Below are 24569 nucleotides of genomic sequence, written 5' to 3' on the forward strand. Positions count from 1 at the left end.
CCCTCCCCCCCCCACCCCCCCGCCCCGCATATGTTTGAATGTGATATAGACTTCAATAGCGTAGATCTGGGAGAAAGGAATGGCATTGCTGTTGCCCCTCATTTCATAAAGACTCTGTCTCCACGCGCAATGTCAGAAAAGACTGCGGTTTTTTTTAACACTCAGCAAATGTGCAAATGTGATTCCTCCTTCAATATTGACTCAAAATCAATTCCCCTGACTGCTACTTCGGGTCGCCTCGCGTTTTATGTATGTAAGCAGCAAATAAGTCATACTGTAATGCTCCACGCAACGAAGGTATCAGTCCCGCAGAGGAGCATGTTTAGGAAATATTTTTGCATCAAACTATTGTTACCTATAGTATATGTGAGAACGTGTGTCAAAAGGGAAATTTTTGTAGTTACTCATTTCACCATCTCCTCATGCCCCTAATTTGCGCCTGGATACTGTGTTAGCAATAAGTGAATAGATAGCGATAGATAGCGAATGTAAATACGCATGTGAATAACAATGTAAATGTGCCAGAATAAGAACATTTTACGTAGAGAATCCATAGCAGAGGAAACACGAGATAAACAATTACGAAAATACCGTATGTTCTGGACTACAAGTTGCACTGAAGTATAAGTTAAGTAAAAATGCATAATGAGGAAGAAAAAACGAAATATAAGTTGCTCCGGAGTATAAGTCGCATAAGCCAAATGAGGGGAAAAAAGTGCGACTTACAGTAGTAGCAGATACTGGTGCAAAAGCCTAGAGTGCCCTCTAGCGGCTATGAGTATGAAAATATCGACCATGTAAATTTTCAGAGGTATAGGAGTAACAGATACTGGTACACAACGGTGCCCCCTAGCGGCTATGAGTGTAAAAAATATCGACCATGTAAATTTTCAGTGGTACAGGAGTAACAGATACTGGTACACAACCCTAGAGTGCCCTCTGGCGGCTGTCAGTGTGAAAATAACGAACATGTGAAATATATATTTTGATATATATAAGTCGCAAACCCAGCCAAAGAATTAAACAAAGTGCGACTTATAGTCTGGAAAATACAGTATTTATCATTTTTGCACTAATCAAATCTATTTTATTTACCGGTTACCAGGTATACTGTGTACTACTTTAACCCGCACAAGGAGGCGCTAAAGGGTAAAGCGTGTATAAGAGCCGATCTAATGTGAGGATTTTCCAGCATAATCACAAACTTTTTTACTATGTGTATTAATTATTAGCGTTGAACTATAGGCTATAAAACGACATGCAGCAAACGATCTGGAAACGTAGGTGCTCGGAACGCAACGACCTTGCACGGCCTTTTCTGAGATTGCGATCACGTGAATCATTACAAACCCACATGATAGTACTCCCGGAGTCTAAAACAAGACTCTTAGACTTTGGTAAAGAAGTCACGTCTGTATTTAGAGTACAGGCAGAGGTACTACTGCCCGGAAGCATTTCTTGCCGAAAGACAACCAACTGGCTACCTGGCTGGTGGTCAGGAATCTGTGAGGCCTGTGCTGGCCGCAGTTTACCAGATGCACAGCCCCCTCCGGTGAGCGTATTGCAGCTGGCAGCTCCAGGATCCAGCAGACTGGCTGGCCTTCAGTCAGAAAAATGCTGGAGGCGAAAGAAGTTATTGGACATTCCGAAGCATATGGATGAAATAAAATAAAAGAAAGAAAGAAAGAAAAAAAACTCATTCATCCATCAAAGCAGAAACTGGAATAGAAACCGGAGACCAAATATATTCAATTTTATGTGGAAACTTGATTAGAATTCGGTTGTCATCTCAACATATTTGCTTACAGTACGTACCGGTGTTATTTCATCAAATTATGTGAGTGTATACTTGCTGCAACAAAGTGTAAACACAGTTTACTTTCGGGAAAAAATAGTAACCTGAGATTGTGCTGAAAAATTCAGGTGGGAATTCTCTTTCAACTTGGCTGCCAAGTATACCGCGATATGTTTCTTTAGCATTTGAAAGGCGCTAGATAGGTGGGGTGTTGAAGAGACGAAGGGCATTTGTAGTGAGTTGTATGAGGGTTTCGAGGGTTATTTTCACTTGGGGGGCAAACATCAGCAATACAGTTCCTCTTGAGGGGCCCAAAAAAAAAAGACTTGGCGGGCCGCATTTGGAACCCGAGCCTTAAGTTTGACACGTGGTTTAGACGACGAGGACAAAAAAAAACTTGAGTCAATACATTAGTTAAGGAGGTTTATCTGAAAAAAAGCCACACAAGGTGTGCAGCCGGAGTGACTGATGGGTTCCACGTTGGGATGGGGCTGCATTAGGGATTAGCTTTGGACCCCTTTATGCTTGGTGTGGAGATAGAATTCATAATAAAATCAGAATTCATATGTAGGAATGACAGTGACACAATTTAATTTCGCAGCTCAGAGAACTAGATTGAGAACATGTACATACATACATACATACATATATATGCAGTATATACATATATTTATACGTATATATGGTATAAATGTATAGATATATATGCAGCATATACATATATGTTTATACGTATATTTAGTATATATGTATATATGTATGTATATATAAATATATATACATACATATATGTATACACATACACTGTGTTCCTACACTGTCCTTGATTTAAAACAGATATTTTTCAATCATTTATTCTTTTTCACACGCTTCCATTTCCTTTTTGCCGCCGTATTGAAACGTCAGCCGTTCGAGACACGGTTGCTGTGGTAAACGCTACTGTACAGGTGCGGTCTCCTTGTCACAGTACGCACAGAGGAGACCGCGCGTCCCGACGCTCCTGCTGTGAGGCAATTCAATTCCGAGGGGGCAAACAGATTGGCCGAGAAACCTTATTTTCCAAGTATCGATCCGCAGGGCGGGCAGCAAAATGCAAAAACCTCAGCAAGACAAATCTGCTGTCACGTCTTACAGTAGAAATCCGGCAATCAATGTCACCGAACTCCGGTGGGGCCCGTGTGAACCTAATTCCACTCATTGGCGCTAAATAGTGAAAACCCATGGGTTCATCAATCATCAATTCAAGGGGCACTCTTTATTTAATAGTCTGGTCTTTACTTGCTGAACAGCCAGTGCCCTTTTTTTCAGCCTGTAGCAGTAGATACACATTCACTTCACAGAGGGGGAAGATGGAAGCAATATGTTTTTACGCTGATTGCTGTTTTCCACTTCTCGCTTGCTTTCTTGCACCATAATTCTCAATTTACAGCTGTCTACTTTCATAAATTGCGAACAATCCTTGCGGCACATCCTGATTATCTTGTAAGCCTGCGTGGTATGCAGTGATTGGTCAGTTTGTAGAAAAATACGATACGCTTGAAAATCGAGGTTTTCCAAAATGATTCGGATGTTAATGAACCGTAATCTATTATACGGAAGCACGGAACGCAATGTAAAAAAGTATTATATTGGTGCATAAATTAAGGCAATCAAACAAGGAGACACCAAATTAAAGTAAATGTAGTACAAAATATACACATGGTACATATATTTTACACACATTTTAGGGTGTTTTGATTCATTTTAAGGCCTTTTTTGGACATTTTTGTGGATTTCTTTTCACGAAAGTCATAGCCTTCGTTTCGTGTCATTTTTCAAAATCTGGTATGATGTTTTTTGGTAATTTTAGTACAAATTATACACATGATTACATATGTTAGGGTATTTGACGCATTTAAGGTCTTTTTGGACATTTTTATTTTTTTAATTTATTTTTTTGACGAAAGTCATAGCCTTTATTTGTGTCCTTTTTCAAAATCTGATATGTTTTTTGGACATTTGGTAGTAATTATTACATATGATTACATACTTAAAGAGTATTTTTAGACATTTTTATTTTTTGAAAATTGTCATATAAGTCATAGCCTTTGTTTCATGTCATTTTCATTTTCATTTTTGTTTCATTTTCGAAAATCAAACATGATTTTCTTTGGTAATTTTGGTACAAATTGTACAATTTTTTATTTTTTGAAATTTGTCATACAAGTCATAGCCTTTGTTTCTATGTCGTTTTCGAAAATCAAACATGATTTTTTTTGGTAATTTTGGTACAAATTGTACAAATGGTTACAAAAGTTAGGGTACCTTGACGCATTTAAGGTCTTTTTGGACATTTTTATTTTTTGGATTTTTCACAAAAGTCATAGCCTTCGTTTCGTATTGTCTTTCAAAATCTGATATGATTTTTTTTTGGTAATACTTTGGTGTATTTTTATGCATTTAAGGCCTTTTTGGATATATTTTTTTGGGGGGATTTTTTTCATGAAAGTCTTAGCCAGTGTGGTCGTTTTGCGTCACGTTTTTCACAAACCAAAATATGATGATTTTTGGTCATTTTTGTATGAATTACACACATGGTTACATATTTTAGATCATTTTAATGCATTTTAAGGCCTTTTTTGACATTTTCTTTCGACTGTTTTATAATTTTTTGACATTTTCTTTCGACTGTTTTAACTGAACAAAATATATCCATATGACTGAATTTCTTTTTGTGATTTTATTTCCCTCAGGTTTCAAGTGCCCATGTCAAGTCTGGAAGCCCGAACTTAGCGCTAAAGCATCTCTGGACAGAAAACAGTAAGGATATGTCAATAAGTAGGCTGCTGACACAAACACTCCATGGTAAAGAGAACAACACAGCTTTAAACCCTCACTACGACGCTCCCGAACCATACTCGGACCAGGATCTGTGGGACTGGCTAAGGAATTCCACAGATCTGCAGGACTCACGACCGCGGGCCAAGCGGCGGCCAATGGTGAAGACGGGAAAATTCAAGAAGATGTTTGGCTGGGGGGACTTTCATTCCAACATCAAAACAGTCAAACTCAACCTTCTCATTACTGGTAAGATCGTGGATCACGGCAACGGGACATTCAGTGTTTACTTTCGCCACAACTCCACAGGTCAGGGCAACGTCTCGGTCAGCCTGGTCCCTCCGACAAAGATCGTGGAGTTCGACGTGGCAGCGCAACAGTCTGTCATCGACGCGAAAGACTCCAAGTCCTTCAACTGTCGCATTGAGTATGAGAAGGTGGAGAAAGGTGCTAAGAACACTCTTTGCAACTTTGACCCATCCAAGACCTGCTACCAGGAGCAGACACAGAGCCACGTGTCCTGGCTCTGCTCCAAACCTTTTAAAGTCATTTGCATCTTCATTTCCTTCTACAGCACTGACTACAAACTGGTGCAGAAAGTGTGCCCAGACTACAACTACCATAGTGACACACCTTACTTCCCCTCCGGCTGACCGTCAAATAAAACCAGTCAGACGATAGATAAGCGGAGCGCAGGACGGGGCTTATTCCCAGTCCGGAGAAATATGTTGAGGTTTTTTTTTTGTTTTTTTTTCAGATAATGTTGAAACATGGGAATGTTAACATTTCAAATCGTTTTTTTTTCCATGTAACCATTGTAAATTTTGCGTGTCTGATTATTTTATCCTGTTATCCCACACATATATAGATATATAGATATAAAGTAGAGATGACATTTAAAGTCGTAAAATGACTTAAATGATCTGGAAAGCTGTGCTAAAACTATCAGGTATATATTTTTTTGTCCTACGATTATTACGTATTATTTTGAGTTAATATCATGTATTTATGTACGTATTTTATTTATCCGTTTGCTTGGTTACCTTGTTCTGGCCCGTGGCCAACACGTTTTCTCCCTGGACACTTTAACATTTGGCCCCTGCTGTGCTAATAATATGCAGCAGTTTATCCTGCGTAAAAGAGAACACACCTCAAATATAAAAAAAAAAAAAAAAAATAATAAAACACACACACACACATACATATATATATATAAATATATAAATATATTTACTAGTTAACAGTGGTGCCGGCAAGGTACCTTAAGAGGAGAGTGAAGACTCGATGTGAGTTGGATGGATATAAAAATGTGGGGTGGTCCTATCTGTCTGATATCCCTCAGGTGATCCTAATTCAGGAGAGAAGACAAACGTAACATGTTCTGATACTCTACCACATTCAGATGCAAACTGCAGATGGACTGCCTTGCTCTTGGCGGACGGAATGTCCAATCACCTGACCGAGTGACTGAATCATTGACTTGTATGGGGCTTGCTCATTGTTACCTAATATATAAGCTGTAATGTATTGAATTCAATATCTTAGAATCGAATTTGTATAAATGGGTCGTATTGTACAAAGTTTATCCCAATTGCGCTGCTTCTACACACGCCACCTTGCCATAAGCTGTGTTCCTCTCCTCGGCGAGTCCTGTTGTACACTCCATTTATGCTTGGTTTGGTTCCTCTAGCAAAGAAATTGATGTCGCTGCCCTAGATGTGGACTTCATAAAAACAGCAATCCTCTAAAGCTGTAAAACTGACTGAAAAATATTATAAAAAAAAAAAGAAGATTCACTGATTTCTAACTGAGTGGTGGGTGGGAAATGGGTTGGATGTGTATTGTACATATAAAAATTTTAAGTGAATGCTGTCATGTGTCTGTTCTTACGATATGTCCCGTTTTAATGGTGAATCGAGATACGGGTATAATCCGTTCCAAGACCAAGCTCGTTTTTTTAAATTTTTTTGTACTTTAGGATGGTATAATCGTGGATGTACTGCGATCATACATACATGCTAGGTCACCACGCTCATATTTATTGACTCACTACCATCCTTACCGCTCACTTTCTTAGGACTCATCACTATTATGAGGAGTAATGCACAAAATAGAGAGAAAATCACGGAAGCGATGCTTACGGAAGTCGGCGTGAAATGATGCTAATGCTCGGCCACCTAGCATCGGTGTCTGTAAGCGTACTCATATCCCGGATCTTTAGTCGTATCTCGAAGGAAAAAATGTACTCAAAGGTTTGCTCATATCTCGAAATACACGTATGTTGAGGCGCTCATATCTCGAGGTCCCACTGTATATATTACGTTTTTGACGAAATACGATATGCCGATATTGCCCAAACACTTAATTTCCGATATCAACTGATATCCATTTTTCCCCAAAATTGCGGTAAATGTTTAAGGACCCCACAACCGATTCCAACATATTTGGTGAAACCATCCCCACCCGCCCAAAACAAACCCCAGGACACACTTTTTTTTAAAAAAATACTGCCTCTGCAAAAAACTTGTTAACATGTCTTACTCCCTGAAAGGAAAACCAAAAAAAAAAAAACTGAGGGTTTGATTTGTAAAAATCGATCCCCCCACCTGCCACAATGGCACTCTGCCCTTCGTCAGGTGCACCCCCCACTTTGAGAACCTCTGTGTTATTGGTCAGTGGTCATGTCCCTGTTTTCCTCTACACTCTCTTTGGGTATTCAGCCACACAGAGGCTAAATAAAATAACGAATTACCAGCACTCCATCAGAACTAACAAAGCCTTTTGGGTGAGAGGTCAAATGTCTTCTACAAAAAAAAACCCAAAACAGTCCAGTTGCCTATTTCAAAAATGCTTCAGATAAAACGACCCGGAGGCCTGAGAACTACACAAACATGTGTTTTTTGTTGGTTTTCTTCTCTTTCTTTCTTTTTTTTTTTTTTTCTAAATTGACTCAATGACTAATTATTCAATTTAAATGTGTCACAGGAAATTACACAGGATCCATACATCAAAAGTGCCCGGCGCGCGAACACAATGTATGTAAACAGCCCGTGGACAAAAGGGACCACGGAACAGAAAATCTCCGTGCCTGACTATAATTACTTCTTGGAGCCGCTTCTGATCTCGCACCATGTGTGATCGAGCAGATTTCCTAATATAATTGAGCGCGCCAGAAAGTTGGACATGTGGAAGCAAACTTCTCTCGCATGTCCCAGAGAGACGGGGCAATTGGGATGAAAGACCGATAGCGTCTGTTCTGGGACTCTGCAGTGGCACCCGCCATCGTATTCCTCCGACTCGACAGTTAGGATAAGCAGTCGGCTTTAAACAGATTACAGCCTCTTGGGGGGGAGGGGGAAATCCACTGCCTTTAGCAAGCTCACAACTTATCAGTAATTATAGTGGATGCCAGGTTTTGTGTGTTCATTGGCAGTCTGCAGGGGGGCTTTTATAGCTGTCGTCATTAAGGAGCTACTTCCAGCACTTTGCCCTCCACGCTTACTTTTAACAAGCCAGCAGGGATTCCTTTTCACATGTTCTAGCGTGGAGCGTATGTTTTAAAGAAGATCGGTGTACCATGAACAATCCATAGTCCTTCTAAATAAGATGAATAAATGTACTTTTCCTTTTTTTTTTTTTTTTTTTTTTTTTTTTACAACCATGGAGCAAGCGTTGAATTGCCACGAGGGACTGTACACAGGATATGTACTAACTTTTATAATAAGGGGACCATATGCACATTATGTACAGTAATAGACCCGTCGGTCACACACCATTACATGTTAGGAAGGTATGAGGGTTGAAGTTACAGACCATGGTTACTGAATCAGTCCTGATAAAAAAAAGGCTGTGCTGGCAAGTCTTTGTAAATGAGGTTCCTTTAAAACATAGGTTTCTGTTAATGATTGCATTGCTCCTTAAAAACACAACAGCTCATATAGTCAGAGACAGCAATGAAAGCCTCCCCTAAATCCCATGAATTGAAATACTATTGAGAACCCGGTCACATGTATATTTTTATCTGTACAAACCACTGTATGAGTTGCTGCCACCTAGTGACTGGAGGCTTGTTATCGTTCAAGCAGTACAGCAGTAGTACACTTATGTCCAGTGTGCTATATTCTATTGGAAGCCCCTCACGACCCCTAGGGGGACCCACCCCACTATTTCAGTACTGACTTAGTTCAGCAAGCGGGGGACCCACCCCAATATTTCAGTACTGACTTAGTTCAGCAAGGCAGTCTGGTAGAGATGCGACTGAAGCAGAATATGTGCCTGAATTGGTGATGCTGCAATACGGCGCAAAGCCAGAAGGCAGCTGGCAAGGTACAAGCCTCCACATGTACTTTTTACTTTTCTGTTTTTTCAGGTTTTTTTTTTTTCTTTTCTGGAAGCTTATGGCACAGGTGTCTTGGTGAGGAATTCCATATTGACTTTTTGCAAAGCCTCTATTCAATATTTTTTTACTTTGTTGGAAAACACGATTACATCAAGGTTGACTCCTGTTTACTCCACTGTGCTCTGATGTAATGATAAATAACCTCTACTGGTCCAGTATAAAAAGCCTGCATTTGCTACTAGAAACGATCAGTAACATTAGTTAAAATCAGGATGGTGTGTCTAGTGTTGAACAAACAGATTCAAACCGAATCAAAATGTGCTACAGTGAACACCGAATTAATAAAAAAATATACAGTAAATGACAATAATAAATCTCTCTTTAATTGGTATAGGCCTAAAGTAACTCTCTCCCTCAGTACGTCGCAGATTTTTTTTAAATCCGATTTCACAAATTGTTCCGCTATATCGCGAAATATAGCAAAAAATAAAGTAACGGACATTATGAAATAACATACGAAAGCTTTGGATTCTCATTTTGAAATTGAGATAAGCGCATTTGCGAACGATTGCTGGTTGGCTATTACAATGCGTACCCGGTGTACTACTGGCTAATAGAGCATGCTGTTCTGTTCCTGGCGCTGATTGGCTCATGCATCGTAGCATCTCTCAGCATCTTCTCTTGTTTGCTATTATAAAACTCTACTGTGCGGGAAAGGGTAAATATACGTATACGTAAATAATATAATAACTATCTATATACATATAAGTAAATAATATAATAACTATCTCGTCTCTACTTCGTGATTTTTCCCATTTCGCGGTGGGTCTTGGGACGGGTTTTTAAATTTTAAAGGCTTTTTTAAAATGTTTACACCCCTAGTGACGGAGTCAGGATCAGAACATGTCAATCAAGTAAATCAATCTACATGCATATAAAATCTCCATCACAGACACCGAATCATCTAAATCTGCAGGGTTTCTAGTTAGAAAAGAGTCCCCCAACTCTTTCTGTAGCGGCCAATTCTGTAGTGGCCAGCCAGAGGATTCAAAGGATCAAGGTTAAAGGTCACCTTGGACCTGTACACAGCTTTGAATAATTAACCATGGTCCTGAGTATTTAGAAATATACCATAAAGACATAAAGTGCTAACGGAAATATCGCAACCATTTAGTCCATAAATACAACTGTGGAAGAAAACATCCAATCCAAGAATACAACATGATGTGCTTGGTGCGGAAGACTATTTATGGTGGACGGCGATGTAACCACGTAACATCGTATGTCAAAGATGATGTAAACCGAGGATTCCAATTTAAGATTTCAAAAATTCACTTTCACAGAATCTACATATTTATTTTATTATGCCAAATGCCAGGATTAAAAGAGAAATTTTAATTATATTTACACATTTTTATATAATAGAAAAAATATATAATATTGTGTAGCACACAATAGAACACTTACACATAAGGTAACAATAAATCAATGTTACTACATTTAAATCCTGAATAATATCTTGACAAATGCCTGTAGTGATCTGTGAATGAGATACATAGCACGTACTTCTCTTTTTATGATCTAACCATTTGGCACATCTGCAAAATAACAACCATTTCGGTTCAGAAGTTGTACACATTAAGTCTTCTTTTGTCAATCCAATCCTGACCTAAACTGTGTATTTTCCCTGGACAGAGTATCTGCTCTAATCAAAAATGGAATGGAAAAGGGTCCTTCCGTGCCTCTGGGATATTTTTCCATTAAACATTTTGACACATGACTGACTGTGGGGGATTATTGGTTTTTAAAGAACTATTAACAGCCTTACATTTGCATTTTAATACACTTTGCCTAAACTTACTAATGCAATTTGCTTCCGAGCAATTCAGACTAACCCTCTTGCTTTCATCATTTTAATTTCCCCTGAATTATTGGTTTCGAGTAATCTCTTCTTCATCAACACACAGTGAAGACCAGCCATAAAAACACATTTTTAAACAGCTGCCAATTAACACAGGTTTGTTATTTAGTGCACGAGTTTGAGGAGAGTTTGTTTACTTGGACATTTGGCTACTGCATATTGTCTGTGTGAAAGAAAATATAGTGAAAGATAATAACTTACCTTTAGTGAGTTTAGTTAATGTCAAATGGCTGTTATCACCTTTCACCACTGCTTGTTCAATAAGCTATGTTAAATCATGGCCACCATTAACAGTTTAAAATGATTTTAAACTAGCAATGGTGGCCATGAATTGTTTAGTTCAGCATAGTATCAGTTGTCTATATATAAACACTAAGTTATGGTTTATTTTCTGTTCTGTCTACCGAGTGTAACCCACACAATTAAGGTAATTGGTAATTTTATAATGAATACATTTCGCGCAAGTTTTAATTTTGAACTTCATTGGCGCCCGTAGAGGTGTCGGCGTCAGTCTCCGTTCGTAGCGTCGACAGAGAACAGTGATAAAAAAACAACGACAGAGGGAGAAGAAAGTATCACAAACGTTTTGTCCGAAACACAGACGATATAGCGAAAATTGTGAAGAAAGTAAAGGAGTAAGTGCATGAGAAGGAGATGCAGCGACTCCGCTTTTATCTTGTGAAACGTTTGAACTTCGATGACGTTGGATTAGCAACCTGCCGCTGAAACTCAGGTGAGTGTTTTAAAATGGCCGCGGGCTAACAGTTCGGTCATGGCGTTGCAAAACGATTGAATACGCGCTAAAATCAAGTTGGAGTATTTATGCGTGTTTATTTTATGTGAATTTGTAAATAACGTGTTTATGATTTAACTTTATACCGAAATTATGTAATAGATAACCCATTTAAAATGTATTAATGTGTTCTGCGAGTTTAAATGTGGAGAAATGCATTTATAAACACTATTAGAAATAAACAGTTAATTGAAAGATTGTATCTATTTAGGACTTCATAAATGTAATTGTAATATTTGATGTAGCAATTGAATTTAACGAACAATTCACCGTGCTGAATTATTTTAGTTTCAAATGAGTAATTTAATTTGTTGTTCTGCACAATATGCGCAGACTTGTTTGGGGACCCCTTGATTGACCACAAGAAATCTTCAATTTGATGGCAAGCCAGAACCCCAGAGGAAGCTGTGGAGATTCCTGCAAATAGAATTACCAGGTACCACAAGATAATTCACTGTGGAATCCGCTCCTAATACTCAAAGATTCCAGATAAGTGTTTGAACACGCACGCATTATTATTAGAGTGATGTAAACTGGCAACTTTTCCACTTCTAATGTCTGCACCATACCGTAAATCCAGATCTTAAACAGGACTGCCAATATCATGCTTTCGTATAATCTTAATTTACTTGTATTGTTGTTTTCACTATTTTTCTTTCCCATGGTGATTTATGAAATAAGAAAATTACAGAAAATAGCACAACGCAAGAAATACCAGCGGTTCGTAGCGTGTATATCCCGAGCGCGGACTGACACCACTGAGTTATTAGTTATGGCACGACAACCGGGACAATTTTTGGTATTGTCTCTTGTTCAGCAACTGAGTTATGGCACGACAACCGGGACAATTTTTGGTTAAAAAAAAAAAAACGTACATACAAGTCAGTAAGTCAGTGCTTTGTTTCTGCGTGTGTGTGAGATAGTAGTGAGTGTGTGTCACTTTGGAGTTAATTCATTCCAATAGCTTCATTTTGAGGCTGTGGACTTTCTTGAGCAGCTTTGCCCCATCAAGCTCCAAAAAAAGTTTCTGGAATACCTGAAATGTGTTCTTCAGTTACTTGGGATACTCCAGGTTGAGGGCATAAATTAACCCCAATAATAGCATGCAGGCTCTGGTGCGGTTCCCATACTTGGTCAGGACTTAATTGCCCTTGAACAAAAAACTATTTGCATTTTTAGTGTAATAACAGTATGCTATTCCAATAGATTTAAATTCTTGGTCAAATGTAGCACATAGTTTTTAAAATATTGGCATTGGCCTAAATTTCACAAAAAAAATATGGTGCACCCTTATTTTCCATAAGGCTAATCTTTAATTATTGAATTAAAATCTATGTTTCAGTCCATTTTCTGCAACACTTACAGTATGTAACCTACCATTCCCCTTCACTGCAAATAAAGAAACTGCCATTGCCAATGTTGTATAAAGCATTGTAAATGCATTGTAAGTGCAACCAATCAGTAGGAGGTCCGAGGACCAATAAGTGCCTCCCATTTCCTTTGTGATGAAATTCTGGTGTTTTGTCATTTAATAACATAACTGGTCCTGGAAAAGCTGTTGTTGCTCATCTCCAAGGTATTCAATGAAGCAGCAGATAATGGTATCACTCTTTTTGTCAATGCTCTACGAATGAAAGGAGATGCAGTTTAGTGAGAGGACTTATAGTTGAAATCAGTCGAATGAGGATAGGAGGACAAGAGAGGATAGAGCTGGGGATAATGAAAAGAGAAGAGAAGAATATGAGAGGAGATGAGGATGTGAAAGGACAGAAGGAGGAGAGAAGAGAGGAATAGAAAAAAGGGTTGAGAGGAGGATGATGGGAGATAAGGAGAATATGAGGAGATGAGGGGGATATGTAGATCAGAGGACAAGAGGAGAATAAGAGTCAAGGAAAGAAAAAGATAAGGAGTTGAGATGAGGATGATAGGAGATGAGGAGAGGACAGGAACGGAGAGAACAAGACTATAAGAGATGAAGTGATGTCCATTTTTGGAAAAAAATTCTTATGCTATACATAAAGTACAGGTTCTAACTTTTTGAATTCATGTTAACGTGAAAACCATGGAGTGATTAAAAAAAGTCGTCTTTTACTGACTTCAGTTAGATAGTATGCAAAGCTCTGTCTTCAGCTGTGTTTCTGCAAGATAATTCACCTCCACTTTCTTTGGCTTTTTTTACACTTTTGGCTGGGACTGCATTGGCTGGCCCCTTTAGCATACCTTCACGATTTCAGCTTGGCACTGTTCTTGATGCATTGCTGCCAGCCATACATTCCTGCAAAGGACCCTGGCTCCTTAAGGGATGGAAACTTCTGAACAAGGGCTTCAGCCACTGAGAATACTTGCAGACTTGAAGGGTAGGCTGTGTAAGCGAATATGACTCTTGAAAGGTCGTGCATTATTACTGATTTCATGCTTGCATCTCTGATGTATGTTCCAGAGGCATGATATGTTTTGTTTGCCTCTGCGAGGACAATTTCAATGTCGAGGGAAAACTGCGGAATTTCAAATGGCACTAGCCATTGAGCAGAGCGGCATGATTCAGGGAGAATAATGGTGTCTTGTGAGGTGGACGAAGCACAGTCATCCACTTGAGGGGACACTTCATCATCTGCATCTCCAGTGTCCACTTCACTTAGTGTAGATGATAGTCCAGATTCATATAGTGGATGTAAGTCCAGGGTAACCATCGGTTCTTTTCTTATTTTTTTCACAGTGGCCTTGTCATGCAGGTTGGCTGTTGAGGTAAGTTCCTGATGGAATCATCAACTTTCGTATGTCATGTTCTTCTATGTTGCCTCCTAAATTCTTGCGTAATGCAAAAGTCAGAGGAACAGCTTGTGGACTGTTTGTTTTGTCGTTCCACTTGTAAGGAAACTGATGGATGGAATGATTTAGCTTCTGAAGAGAGAAGTATTTCTTGTTGATAAACACAACAAGACGGAGAGCTATTTCTACTGGTACGATCCCTTCCAGTAAATCATGCAACGCTGTAGGGGAGAAAATAAGTTGAGAAAATAAAGGGAGAAAACAAAACAGTCAGATAAGTCAAACCTGATTCAACGCAATCACACTAATTCTCGACATTGTTCACTTGTAACACATAAAGTACAAAACAATAAACTCACTTTTCTGTTAATTTTCTTCCACAAAGCCATCAAACAGTGGGGTAATTGTACTGTAACAATTGTTGTTGAATTTCACTCATGCTACTGATATTGTTTGGGCTAATTAAGTAAACTGCCACCAGAGCAACAAGACGCTGAACTACTGTAGGCAAATATCAAACACCGGCCAACCTCTCTGCAGCTGGTTGTAGTATGAACCCTTTATATGGATTGGGGTCGCTGGATTGGTACATTTCTGAGTACATGTAAATATATTTGAAAGAGGAATAGGATACGATACGATCGTGATGTTAGTATAGGTATCCGTGCATCTTTAGTAGTATTTGTTTGGATGGATGGGTGGGTGGGTGTGTAGATTGAAAGACAGACAGGAACAAAACAGGCATAAAGAAAAGGCTTGATGTTAGAAGTGACAAAACTGGGCGTGTCAATAGCAAGTAATCATTTCTCTGCGATTGACACTCCATGTTTTAGTTTCAATGCCCCGAGGTGGTGCTTTTCATACACCACGCTAATTAATTTGTTTTCCATACAGTTATTGAACCTTTACTAACGCTAACAAACACCAGCAGAGGGGAGAAGAGATTCTCTGGGGAAATTAACATATTTAATAGCGGTTAACCTTTTGTTCATGCGTTCTCTTTGATCAAGGTCGTCGGACATGTAGAGTTTGTCAAAGTTTAGGTAGTTCTACACTTCGCACTATCAATGATAGTGTCACAACATTACAGGCTCTTCAGTGTGTCTGGTGAATTACCCCTTTTGTCACGCACCCGTCATTGTTGAAGCTTGCGTTGAATAGCTGTAGCATGTGGCAGCGGTCATCTAGTTGCCAGGTTTGCTGGACTGTCTTAAAAACAACAGCATTGCTTCTGCTGCATGACAGGTCAAACACAACTGTAGAAACACAACCACTCAACTCAATGCAAAGCAATCATAAGAAAAGAAATAAAAACATTAGGTGTAGTATTAGAATTCTATAAAACAGAAAGTGCGTGCCTCTCTAGTTGCTATTCGAAAAGTATTTACTAACCTGGGCCCTAGAAAAGATCGATGTTAGTGATTCTGCACTCTGCTGTTTTAAATAAGTATTAATATGATATGATTTAATTCAGTATACAGTATGATTAGTCTACGGCATTTGGAAACAAAGGTTGATTACATCTAACAAAACTACTCTGGTTCATCTGCCCTTTGATTTAGTTTGACGAAGTTATCAATTATTGACAATAATGGGAGACATGATGGGGCTGGGCAGTGTGTGTGTGTGTGTGTGACAAGGGTAAAAAGAGGGATTAATTTAGCCCCAAGTGCTGCTGTTCCAGTTGGACGAAGATCAATCAAACAAAAGTAAAAGTGTATTAAGGGATTATAGATTAGCAATTAGATGTCTGTGGAGTAGCGAGACAGCGCTGTAGCAAAGTTCCTTCAGTCTTTAGGGTAGTTTAGCTGTATCATGGCTATCCTTCTTCCATTACTCCACACCCACATATACTATATGCTGCTACTAGGCTAAGGCTCCCAACCACCAGGCCCAAGACTGGTACTGGGCCACATGGAAAGAAAAAAAAAAGTGAAAGTGGTAACACTGACGCACAGCACACCGCTGGACACAATGAAATGTATATACCGTATATATATAAAGAATCCAGTCGCATCTATCTATCCATTTTTTCTATTCATCTATCTATCTATGTTTAATTTACTGTTGGTCTTGTCAGTTTCTCCTCTGTGTTCGTCTCACTACATCTTGACAGCTGGTCCATAAAAATATTGCTCTGGATTAAACTAGGGGTGTGAAGTGGTTGGAGACCCCTGCTCAAAGAGATGTATTTAAGTCTACTGGCTGTTTGATCATCTTGTTCCTCAAGGGCAAACATTTCCTTTTTAATCACCCGTTCAATTCAAAAATGTACTCTTGACAATTTCTTTTAATATGCGTTTTTTGGACCAAAATTATAAATGAAAGTTTTTAGATATTCTTTGATCTTAAAATATACAACCTGGAGCAAATTTGACTGTTGAAGTAATTGCTATGTGCGGTGGCAGTCAAAGCGCCACTCGGTGACCCACCAAATAGTGTGAAAAAGAAAAAAAAAAACACTTTATGACCTGAAAATTAACAGATGTACTGTAAACAGTTATTATTTTTGTACGTGTTGTATTAGTCAGAAAAGTGTTCTAATTTAGAAATAGCCATAAAACTTGTGGAGCACTGCCAGATCCATGCTTCACAGATACATGATATGTTACAAGCTCATTAATTTTCCAGGCTGGTTGGCAGAGAAGTTAAAAAACTCCCTTTGTGGCCCCTTTTGAACCTCATTACATTGCTCTTTATCTTTCATGTACACTACTGTTCAAATGTTTTTTTTGGACACCCATCAATTTTCACACTTTTATTTATTAAAAGATTGTGGTCAAGTTGGTGGCCCAGAGGCAATGTCTCTGTCCTGTGGGCAAGTTGGTGGCGCTTTGGCCCAGAGGCAATGTCTCTGTCATTGGTGTGTAACCCTAGGGTTCACCTCCTGGGCAAGATCGAATCCCAGTTAGGGCGGTTGGTACCTTCTAGTGGACTCACCACCCGCAGGAAGGTTTAGGGGGGTTGGTACGGTGCAGTGTGATTTGGATGACGGTCATGAAGACTGCTGCCCCCGCAACCCGGTTATGGATAAGCGGATGAAAATGGATGGATTATTATTACATTTGGTTGTTTTTTTTAGCACATGCTTTGTTTTCAGTTATGCATTTTATTTTGTTTTTGCCATCATCTTGATCTAGTTAGTTTAATAAATGTTTATTTTTTCTAGAAGGCCAGCATCCCGGAGTTATCTCTTCACTGTAGATGTTGACGCTGGAGTTTTGCAGCTACCATTTAATGAAGCTGCCAGTTGAGGACCTGTGAGCTGCCTATTTCTCATACTAGAGGCTCTAATAAGCTTGTCGTCTTGCTCAATTGTGCACCGGGCCCTCCTATTTCTTTTTCTACTCCAGTTTGTGCTGTTCTCTGAAGGGAGTAGTACACACCATTTTAGGAAATATTAAGTTGTTCGGCTATTTCCCGCATGGAATAGACTTTATTTCTAAGAACAAGAATAGACGGTTGAGGTTCACAGGAAAGTTCTTTTTTTCTGGCTGTTTAGAGACGTTAACCCAACCCACAGATGTGATGCTACAGATACTGGCAAGGCTAGTTTTATAGCTTCTTTAACCTGCAAAACGGTTTTCAGCAGCGCTAACATAATTGTACTAGGGTTTTCAAGAAGATTCTAATCATCCATTAGCCTTCAAATGCAAGTAGCAAACACAATGTAGCATTAGACCACATGAGTGATGGTTGCTAGAAATAGGCCTTTATACACCCATGTAGATATTCCATTAAAAACCAGATATATGATGACATCAGCTGTGTCTTCACTGTCACCGTGAGCCGTCTGCAGTAATCGTTATTGGCTCTGTAAGGTCAACACGGACAGATACTGATCCTGGAGGACAAGAGGTGTTTCTACAGCTTCACTCGCATCAAATTCAGCTCCAAAAACTAAAAGTCACCTCAAATATTTTACCGATATTACATAATTATGCTGATATCGGCTCGATAATATCGGTCGGCCGATAATACTGGACATCTCTAATTTTAACCTGGCAATAAAATGTATTATATAATTTAACGTTATAAAAGTCAACAGACAAAATCATGAAAGACATCTATTAATGTTTGAATTCAAACGGTAAATGTCATAAAACTAAATATCCCTTTCATACAAAGTCAGGGCCACTTGTCATTTAGCACCGGCTGTGGATGATCACTCATTTTGTAAAGCCATCACCGGACAACGAAACCATGCATTTCTTGCTTCATTTCTCCGTCTCAGCTACACAACCATGTGTGTCTCTTCCAGGAAAAATAAGAAAGATCCTTCGAGAAGTGACCTGTTACATGACATCAGCTGTGTCTGCACTGTCACTGTGAGCCGTCTGCAGTGATCGTTATAGTCAGATTGGCTCTGCAAGGTCAACACGGACAGGTTTTGATCCTGGAGGACGAGGGATGTTCTCAGCTTCACTCACATATCAAAGTTAACTGCAAAAACTAAAAGTCACCTCAAATTTTATGAACGATAGCTTTCAAAATAAAAGTCAATGAAAGAAGATAAGTTTGGATGTCGAAAACATCAGATAGACAGATTGATTGATAGACACATTTTGTAGGCAACTTCATATTGCCTGTCTCCAGGTTGGACGTCAGACGTGATATTTTTATTATAATGTATACCAGACTATAACTTTTTTCATCCTTTGGCTAGGTTTGCGACTAATACTCAGGTGCGACTTATATATTAAAATACATCATTTTACATGTTTGTTATTTTCACACTGACAGCTGCTAGAGGGCACTCTAGGCTGGTGTATCTGCTACTCCTGTACCACTGAAAATTTACGTTTGTTACTTTTACACTGACAGCTGGCACTCTAGCTGGCTGGTGTGACCTAAATTCCGGAGCGGCTTATAGTCCAGAACATATGGTAATACATAGCTTAATGTTGTTTTATTTATATTATGCTGCTCAGGACATTTTTGAATTAATTTAAAGAGGTTTTCCTGGTTAAATTACAATAAATAAATTCCAGGTAGTAAGAAAAAAAATTCAGTTTCATCAACTGATAAAACACTGCTCAAAAGTGCCGAATAATTTATCTGTAAAATGTATGTATAAAACTGTAAAAAAAAGACGAGTCAATTTTATTTGTGTTATAAAGCAGTATAAAAAAACTTTGAGCACGGCCTTCGGAGAAGATAACTGCCATCACCAGAAATATCTTTGAAACAAAGATGTATCAAAACTCACCGTGTGTTTGACCGAAGCCAAAGACGAACGATGCACTTTTGCGAAGTTCCTGGTCTGCTTAACCACTCGTCTCACAGCAAGTGGAATGATGTATTTCCTCCTCTCTGTTGTCATTATCATTGTGCGGAGGCTTGTATTTAGCCCTGTCACCTTCAATTATTGTCAGAGAGGAAGTGTAGCCTGACAGGGGCGGAGTTTAACCCTGACAATGTAATAGGCACCGGGATTGTATTTCATACAATAATTTTGTGATGACCATACATGACTCTGTATCAAGTGATCTGCAGTAAGTTCTGGCTACTGAGACATCGCAAGAGAGACATTTTCAGAATCGCCATTTTCTTTAGCGGCTAAGTAGAAAAAAAACATTCTCACATTTACATTGGCAGAAATAAGGCTCAAAATCATGGGTGCATGATTTTTTTGGGGTGCAGTGAGGTGCTTCCAATAGTATATTGCATACCGGACATAAGTGTTCCACTGCTGTAATGCTTGAATGATAACAAGCCTCCAGTCACTAGGTGGCAGCAACTCATACAGTGGTTTGTACAGATAAAAATATACATGTTATCAGGTTCTCAATAGTATTTCAATTTGCGGGAACGCGGGTCTGGGGGAGGTGTGAAAACATTTCTGTTCTTGAGGGGCGACATGAGAGAAAATAATTAAGAACCACTGTTTTAGCCCCTTAAAATTGATCTACAAAATATATGTTACACCTATGACCTGATGAAATCGGGTGTAACATCCTTTACACCTATGTTACACCTATAACCTGATGAAATCGGGTGTAACATCCTTCATCCTTCCATCTTCCTGAACTGTTTCCCATGCAATAAATGTGCTTTACTTATGTGTCCTATTGTCGTGTGGGAAAGGACAGGCTGTTAGCAAGAGAGCTCTGTCGCCGGCTACGTCGCGTTTCTTTTCCTTTCTGACACCTTCTGGTTATCGTGGAAACGGAAAACTCTCAGAGTCTGACATTGTAAATCAAGTGCAAAGTTGTCCCTTTGTACATCTTAAACCCTGATTCTGTGTGATGTCCCTGTCCTTCTGCTGCATCTTTATTGATGGATAAAGATGACTGCGTTCATTTCTGATGAACACTTTGTGTTCTTTTAAAGGTCACCCACTGGCGGCAACTGAAAATAGAGAGCTTTCATATAAAAAAGATTGGTATTTTACCACCTTTAGATGCACACTACAGGTAACCTTTTTCTAGCAGCCCTGCTTTTTTTTTGTGGCAACATTATCTGCAATTTGTCCAAATAAAAAGCTGTCAGTCTGAAATTAATTATTTTCAGTCAGTCGTCAGGGTTTTTTCAAAATTCCAATCTTGATAGTGCGGCACCTTTTATATATATATTTACAGTATGTATATTTATATTTCACCAGTGTGTGCCATTATATTTTTTAAATATTTCAATATAATTTATAATCTGGCCCTTCTTTTGACATTTCCCACTCTTATGTTGTAAGTTTAATTTTAGTAAGCGGGAATAGAAAACCTTCAGTAATGTTGGGCTTACTATCGTTAGCATTTAGTTGGTTTAGTGGCTAAAGTGTGTATACACTACCCATTTGAACTCTGAACCAATGTCTTCGCTATACGAGATTTCTTTTATTTATGGGGCTGCCGGTCTGCCGTGTGCACTGAAAGTGAAAACGGCCTGCGTGTTATATTACGTGTACCCTTGTTGCTATGGTAATTGTAATTACAAAAGGCTCATTAACTCGCAGCACTTTTGGCAGTGAAGGTGGGGAAGGGAGCTGCACGTCAACAAAATCTACATACTGAGGAAATGAATGCGGTTGGCATGAGTCCAGTGTCACTAAAATGAAAAGCTTCCCGGACAAAGGGGAAGACTGTCCTTTGGACACACGTTTACGTTTTGTCTTCTCATCCACCAAACAATGTACGAGGGTTCTCAGTTCACGACGTTTCATGGTTACGTCACCATTTCCCAATATTTATTTATATAGAAAGTCTTGTTCCATCATTCTAACGTATGACGCTAAAACATCACACAGCACTATATGTAGACGACGGCTTTGTTTACATTTGCCGGTTGTACGCTCCACATTTTCATTACATGGAGATTTGGTTTTTTGGCAAACTTTTCGCCCTTCATTGTGGCTCCCAACCGTAGGTCAGACTCTTGATGTTGATTTTTTTCATGTCCTAGATCAGGGTGTCAAACTCAAATTCACAGTGGGCCAATCTCGATATTTATTGAAAAATTTACTGCAATTGTGCATGTTTTCCCTTCTCTCTAGTTATGTAGTTTTGTATTTTTTCATATGGAAACAAACGTAAGTTTTTAAGTACAGCTAAAAAAAAACCCCAAACACATTAGTGGTATTTGTTTTTTAATATGTTTTTTAATATGCTAATACTACAAATTCAGTGGCGGGTCAGCTCTAATACAAATTTTAATATTATTTTGCGGGCCAAACATAATTACACCATGGGTCAGATTGAGTTTGACACCTGTGTCCTAGATTATTATGCTACCACTGCGTTAGCGTTGGTGAGTGACATAGGTACTTTTGTACCGTATGTGGGTTTCAACTTTCGGCAGAAATCGAGTTACGTCTTGCCATAGGAATGGAATTCCGACGCAAGTCAAGGACCCCGTGTATTTCTTCAACTGCCTTAATCTTAACCGCTCAATTCTGGGCTGATTAAATGCTCTGCGCGATGCGGTTTCCTGCCTCTCATAAAGGGTACAATACGATCCCTGAATTATGTCCAACATCGGCCAACCGATATGATCGGCTGATATTAGCTTAATTAGGTATTAATTCGAATGATGAAAACCTGAAAATGCAATGCTTGGGTTTCACCCAGATAATGTGACCTAAAAATAGTTTTGAAGACTAAGTGAAAGTGAAACCATTATTTGTATTGTGCACGGTATTGTTATTGTGACACAGCACACCTCGGCACACATTGAAACGAGTTTATCTCTGCCTTTTACCCAAACGGCTGCATATATCGGTTGGTATCGGAATCATGAAATTAAGTGGTCGGACAGTATCGAGATATGGGATATCGGCGTAAAGTTAATATCGGACATCCCCAATCTATAGTGATCCAGTAAGACTTGTATAGAAGTGCATGTCATATGTACGGCTAAACGACTGAGCATGGTGCAGTACAGGGCAGGGAAGCAGAACTCTCCCAGGTTCTTTAGCACTGATTCATGCGTCTCCCTTTCATTAAGCACGAGCAGCATCCTAGAGGACAGCAAATTGGGCCGAACTAATTACAGTTTAAACGGAACCATAATTGGACATTTTGCGCTTGTCATACGATGAGAGACAGATGGGTTTGTAATTACATTACAAGTCTGACATCACAGCAAAGAGTTACAACAAGCAAATTCCCATGCCCTTCACGGAGTGGGAAAAGTGGCCCACATTCCAAAAACAATTTACAGTTGATTTCCATAATCATCCTGCATCTAAACCATCAACTCTACCCCATCAGCCAAATCAGGATAAATCTCCTCAGTTATCAACATCGTGTTCCTTTGATTACATGCTATTCTTGCCGAACAGGAGGGAAACTGAAATCCATGGACACATTTTTAAATAGGAATTTCCTAAATAGAAAATTTCCAGTTGGTAAATAGGCAGATACCAAATTATGAAATTGAGATAAAGATAACATCATAGTCCTTTTTTTTTCAATTTTAATAAAACTATAATGTGTAAATTCATGTTGAAATAATAGCTAACATAAGAAAATGTATTTAAAAATAAATGTTTAAATAATAATGTAAAAATTAATTCTGCTGTTTTATTTTCCCATTTGACACAATGCATTATGTAGCCAAGCCTTACCCTGGAGCAGGGGTGTCAAACGTACGGCCTACAGGCCAAAACCGGCCCTCTAACATTTTAATATTTATTTTTCTGGCCTGCCTGATGAATTTTGAACATAAAAAAACACAAATACATCATGTTAAGGATATATTTTTTTATTACTTATGTCAAGTGTGCCATATTCCATTGGAAACCCCTCCCACCCCCCACACCCGCTAGGGCCTGCCCCACTATTTGAGAAGTACTGTCATAAAGGATGTGTTCTACAGGGGACTTTCCCACTAACAGTAGACCTGACAAACCATCTCGAAACTACAAGAAAATCCTGTATCAAGACGTCAAAGCTAGCAACATTATCCTGATAAACTGGTAGAGTCTAGCTAGCGATGGTACTTGTTGGCGCGTGTGGTCACAGCAGTAGGCAGAAAGCAGGCCCTGACCCCATCAAGACCGAAAACGATGTTTGTCGGCACAACAAATGTTATGCTTGTAAATGACAAATCAAAAATCCAAACATATTCGGGGGGAGAAAAGAGAATATCCCTAAAAAAAATAAATAAATAAAAAACCCACAGTATCTCAGCTGTTCTTAGGACCAAAAAACAACCCCACAGTATCTCAGCTGTTCTTAGGACTTCATGACAGATATCACACACAGAATGCGTTGAAGCCACTCTACGCCTGTGGTCGAAAAAACCTTTTCCCCACTGGACCAGCAATAACTTGTGCAGGCGGAATGATTGACATCGTAAGCCCTGTGAAATAAAGCATTCATGTTAATTCTGCAGCGCGGCAGTCGGAGGACGCGTTTGTGTCATTCGAATGAAAAGAAAATCCCATCAAGATCCAAATTAAACTGCAAAAACCTTAACTCCAACTGAACCTTGATGTTATCCTCCTGCAAACATGAGTGGATTTGGTTTTCTAGTCCTTTAATCTCCCCGTGTGATTCAACTCAATAAGTGCAGTTTAATTAAAAAAGGAAAAAAAATATATATACCCACACATCAATATATAAATATGTGTTTCTGTGTCAAATATACATATGATTGATATATATATATATATACATATATACATATATATATATATATA

The 24569-nt window shown here is 38.9% G+C and overlaps 1 protein-coding gene and 1 long non-coding RNA gene across 3 annotated transcripts in view; both read left to right on the plus strand.

Annotated features, from left to right (window-relative positions):
• Window positions 1–6399, plus strand: part of nxph1 (neurexophilin 1) — a 40584-nt gene extending 34185 nt beyond the window's left edge. For both annotated transcript variants that reach the window (XM_008332112.3, XM_008332111.3), the window contains one exon: window positions 4528–6399. In XM_008332112.3, coding sequence (XP_008330334.1) covers window positions 4603–5265 — 663 coding nt within the window. In that variant the 5' untranslated portion in view covers window positions 4528–4602 and the 3' untranslated portion in view covers window positions 5266–6399. The remainder of the gene's footprint in view (window positions 1–4527) is intronic.
• A 5031-nt stretch (window positions 6400–11430) lies between these two features.
• LOC112488513 (uncharacterized) overlaps window positions 11431–24569 on the plus strand; it is a 40830-nt gene continuing 27691 nt past the window's right edge. Inside the window, exons 1-2 of the long non-coding RNA XR_003052639.1 lie at window positions 11431–11605; window positions 11999–12101. This is a non-coding gene — a long non-coding RNA (uncharacterized LOC112488513). The remainder of the gene's footprint in view (window positions 11606–11998; window positions 12102–24569) is intronic.

The sequence above is a fragment of the Cynoglossus semilaevis genome, chromosome 18 (genome assembly GCF_000523025.1).
Source record: "Cynoglossus semilaevis isolate Cse_v1.0 chromosome 18, Cse_v1.0, whole genome shotgun sequence".
Classification (NCBI taxonomy): domain Eukaryota; kingdom Metazoa; phylum Chordata; class Actinopteri; order Pleuronectiformes; family Cynoglossidae; genus Cynoglossus; species Cynoglossus semilaevis.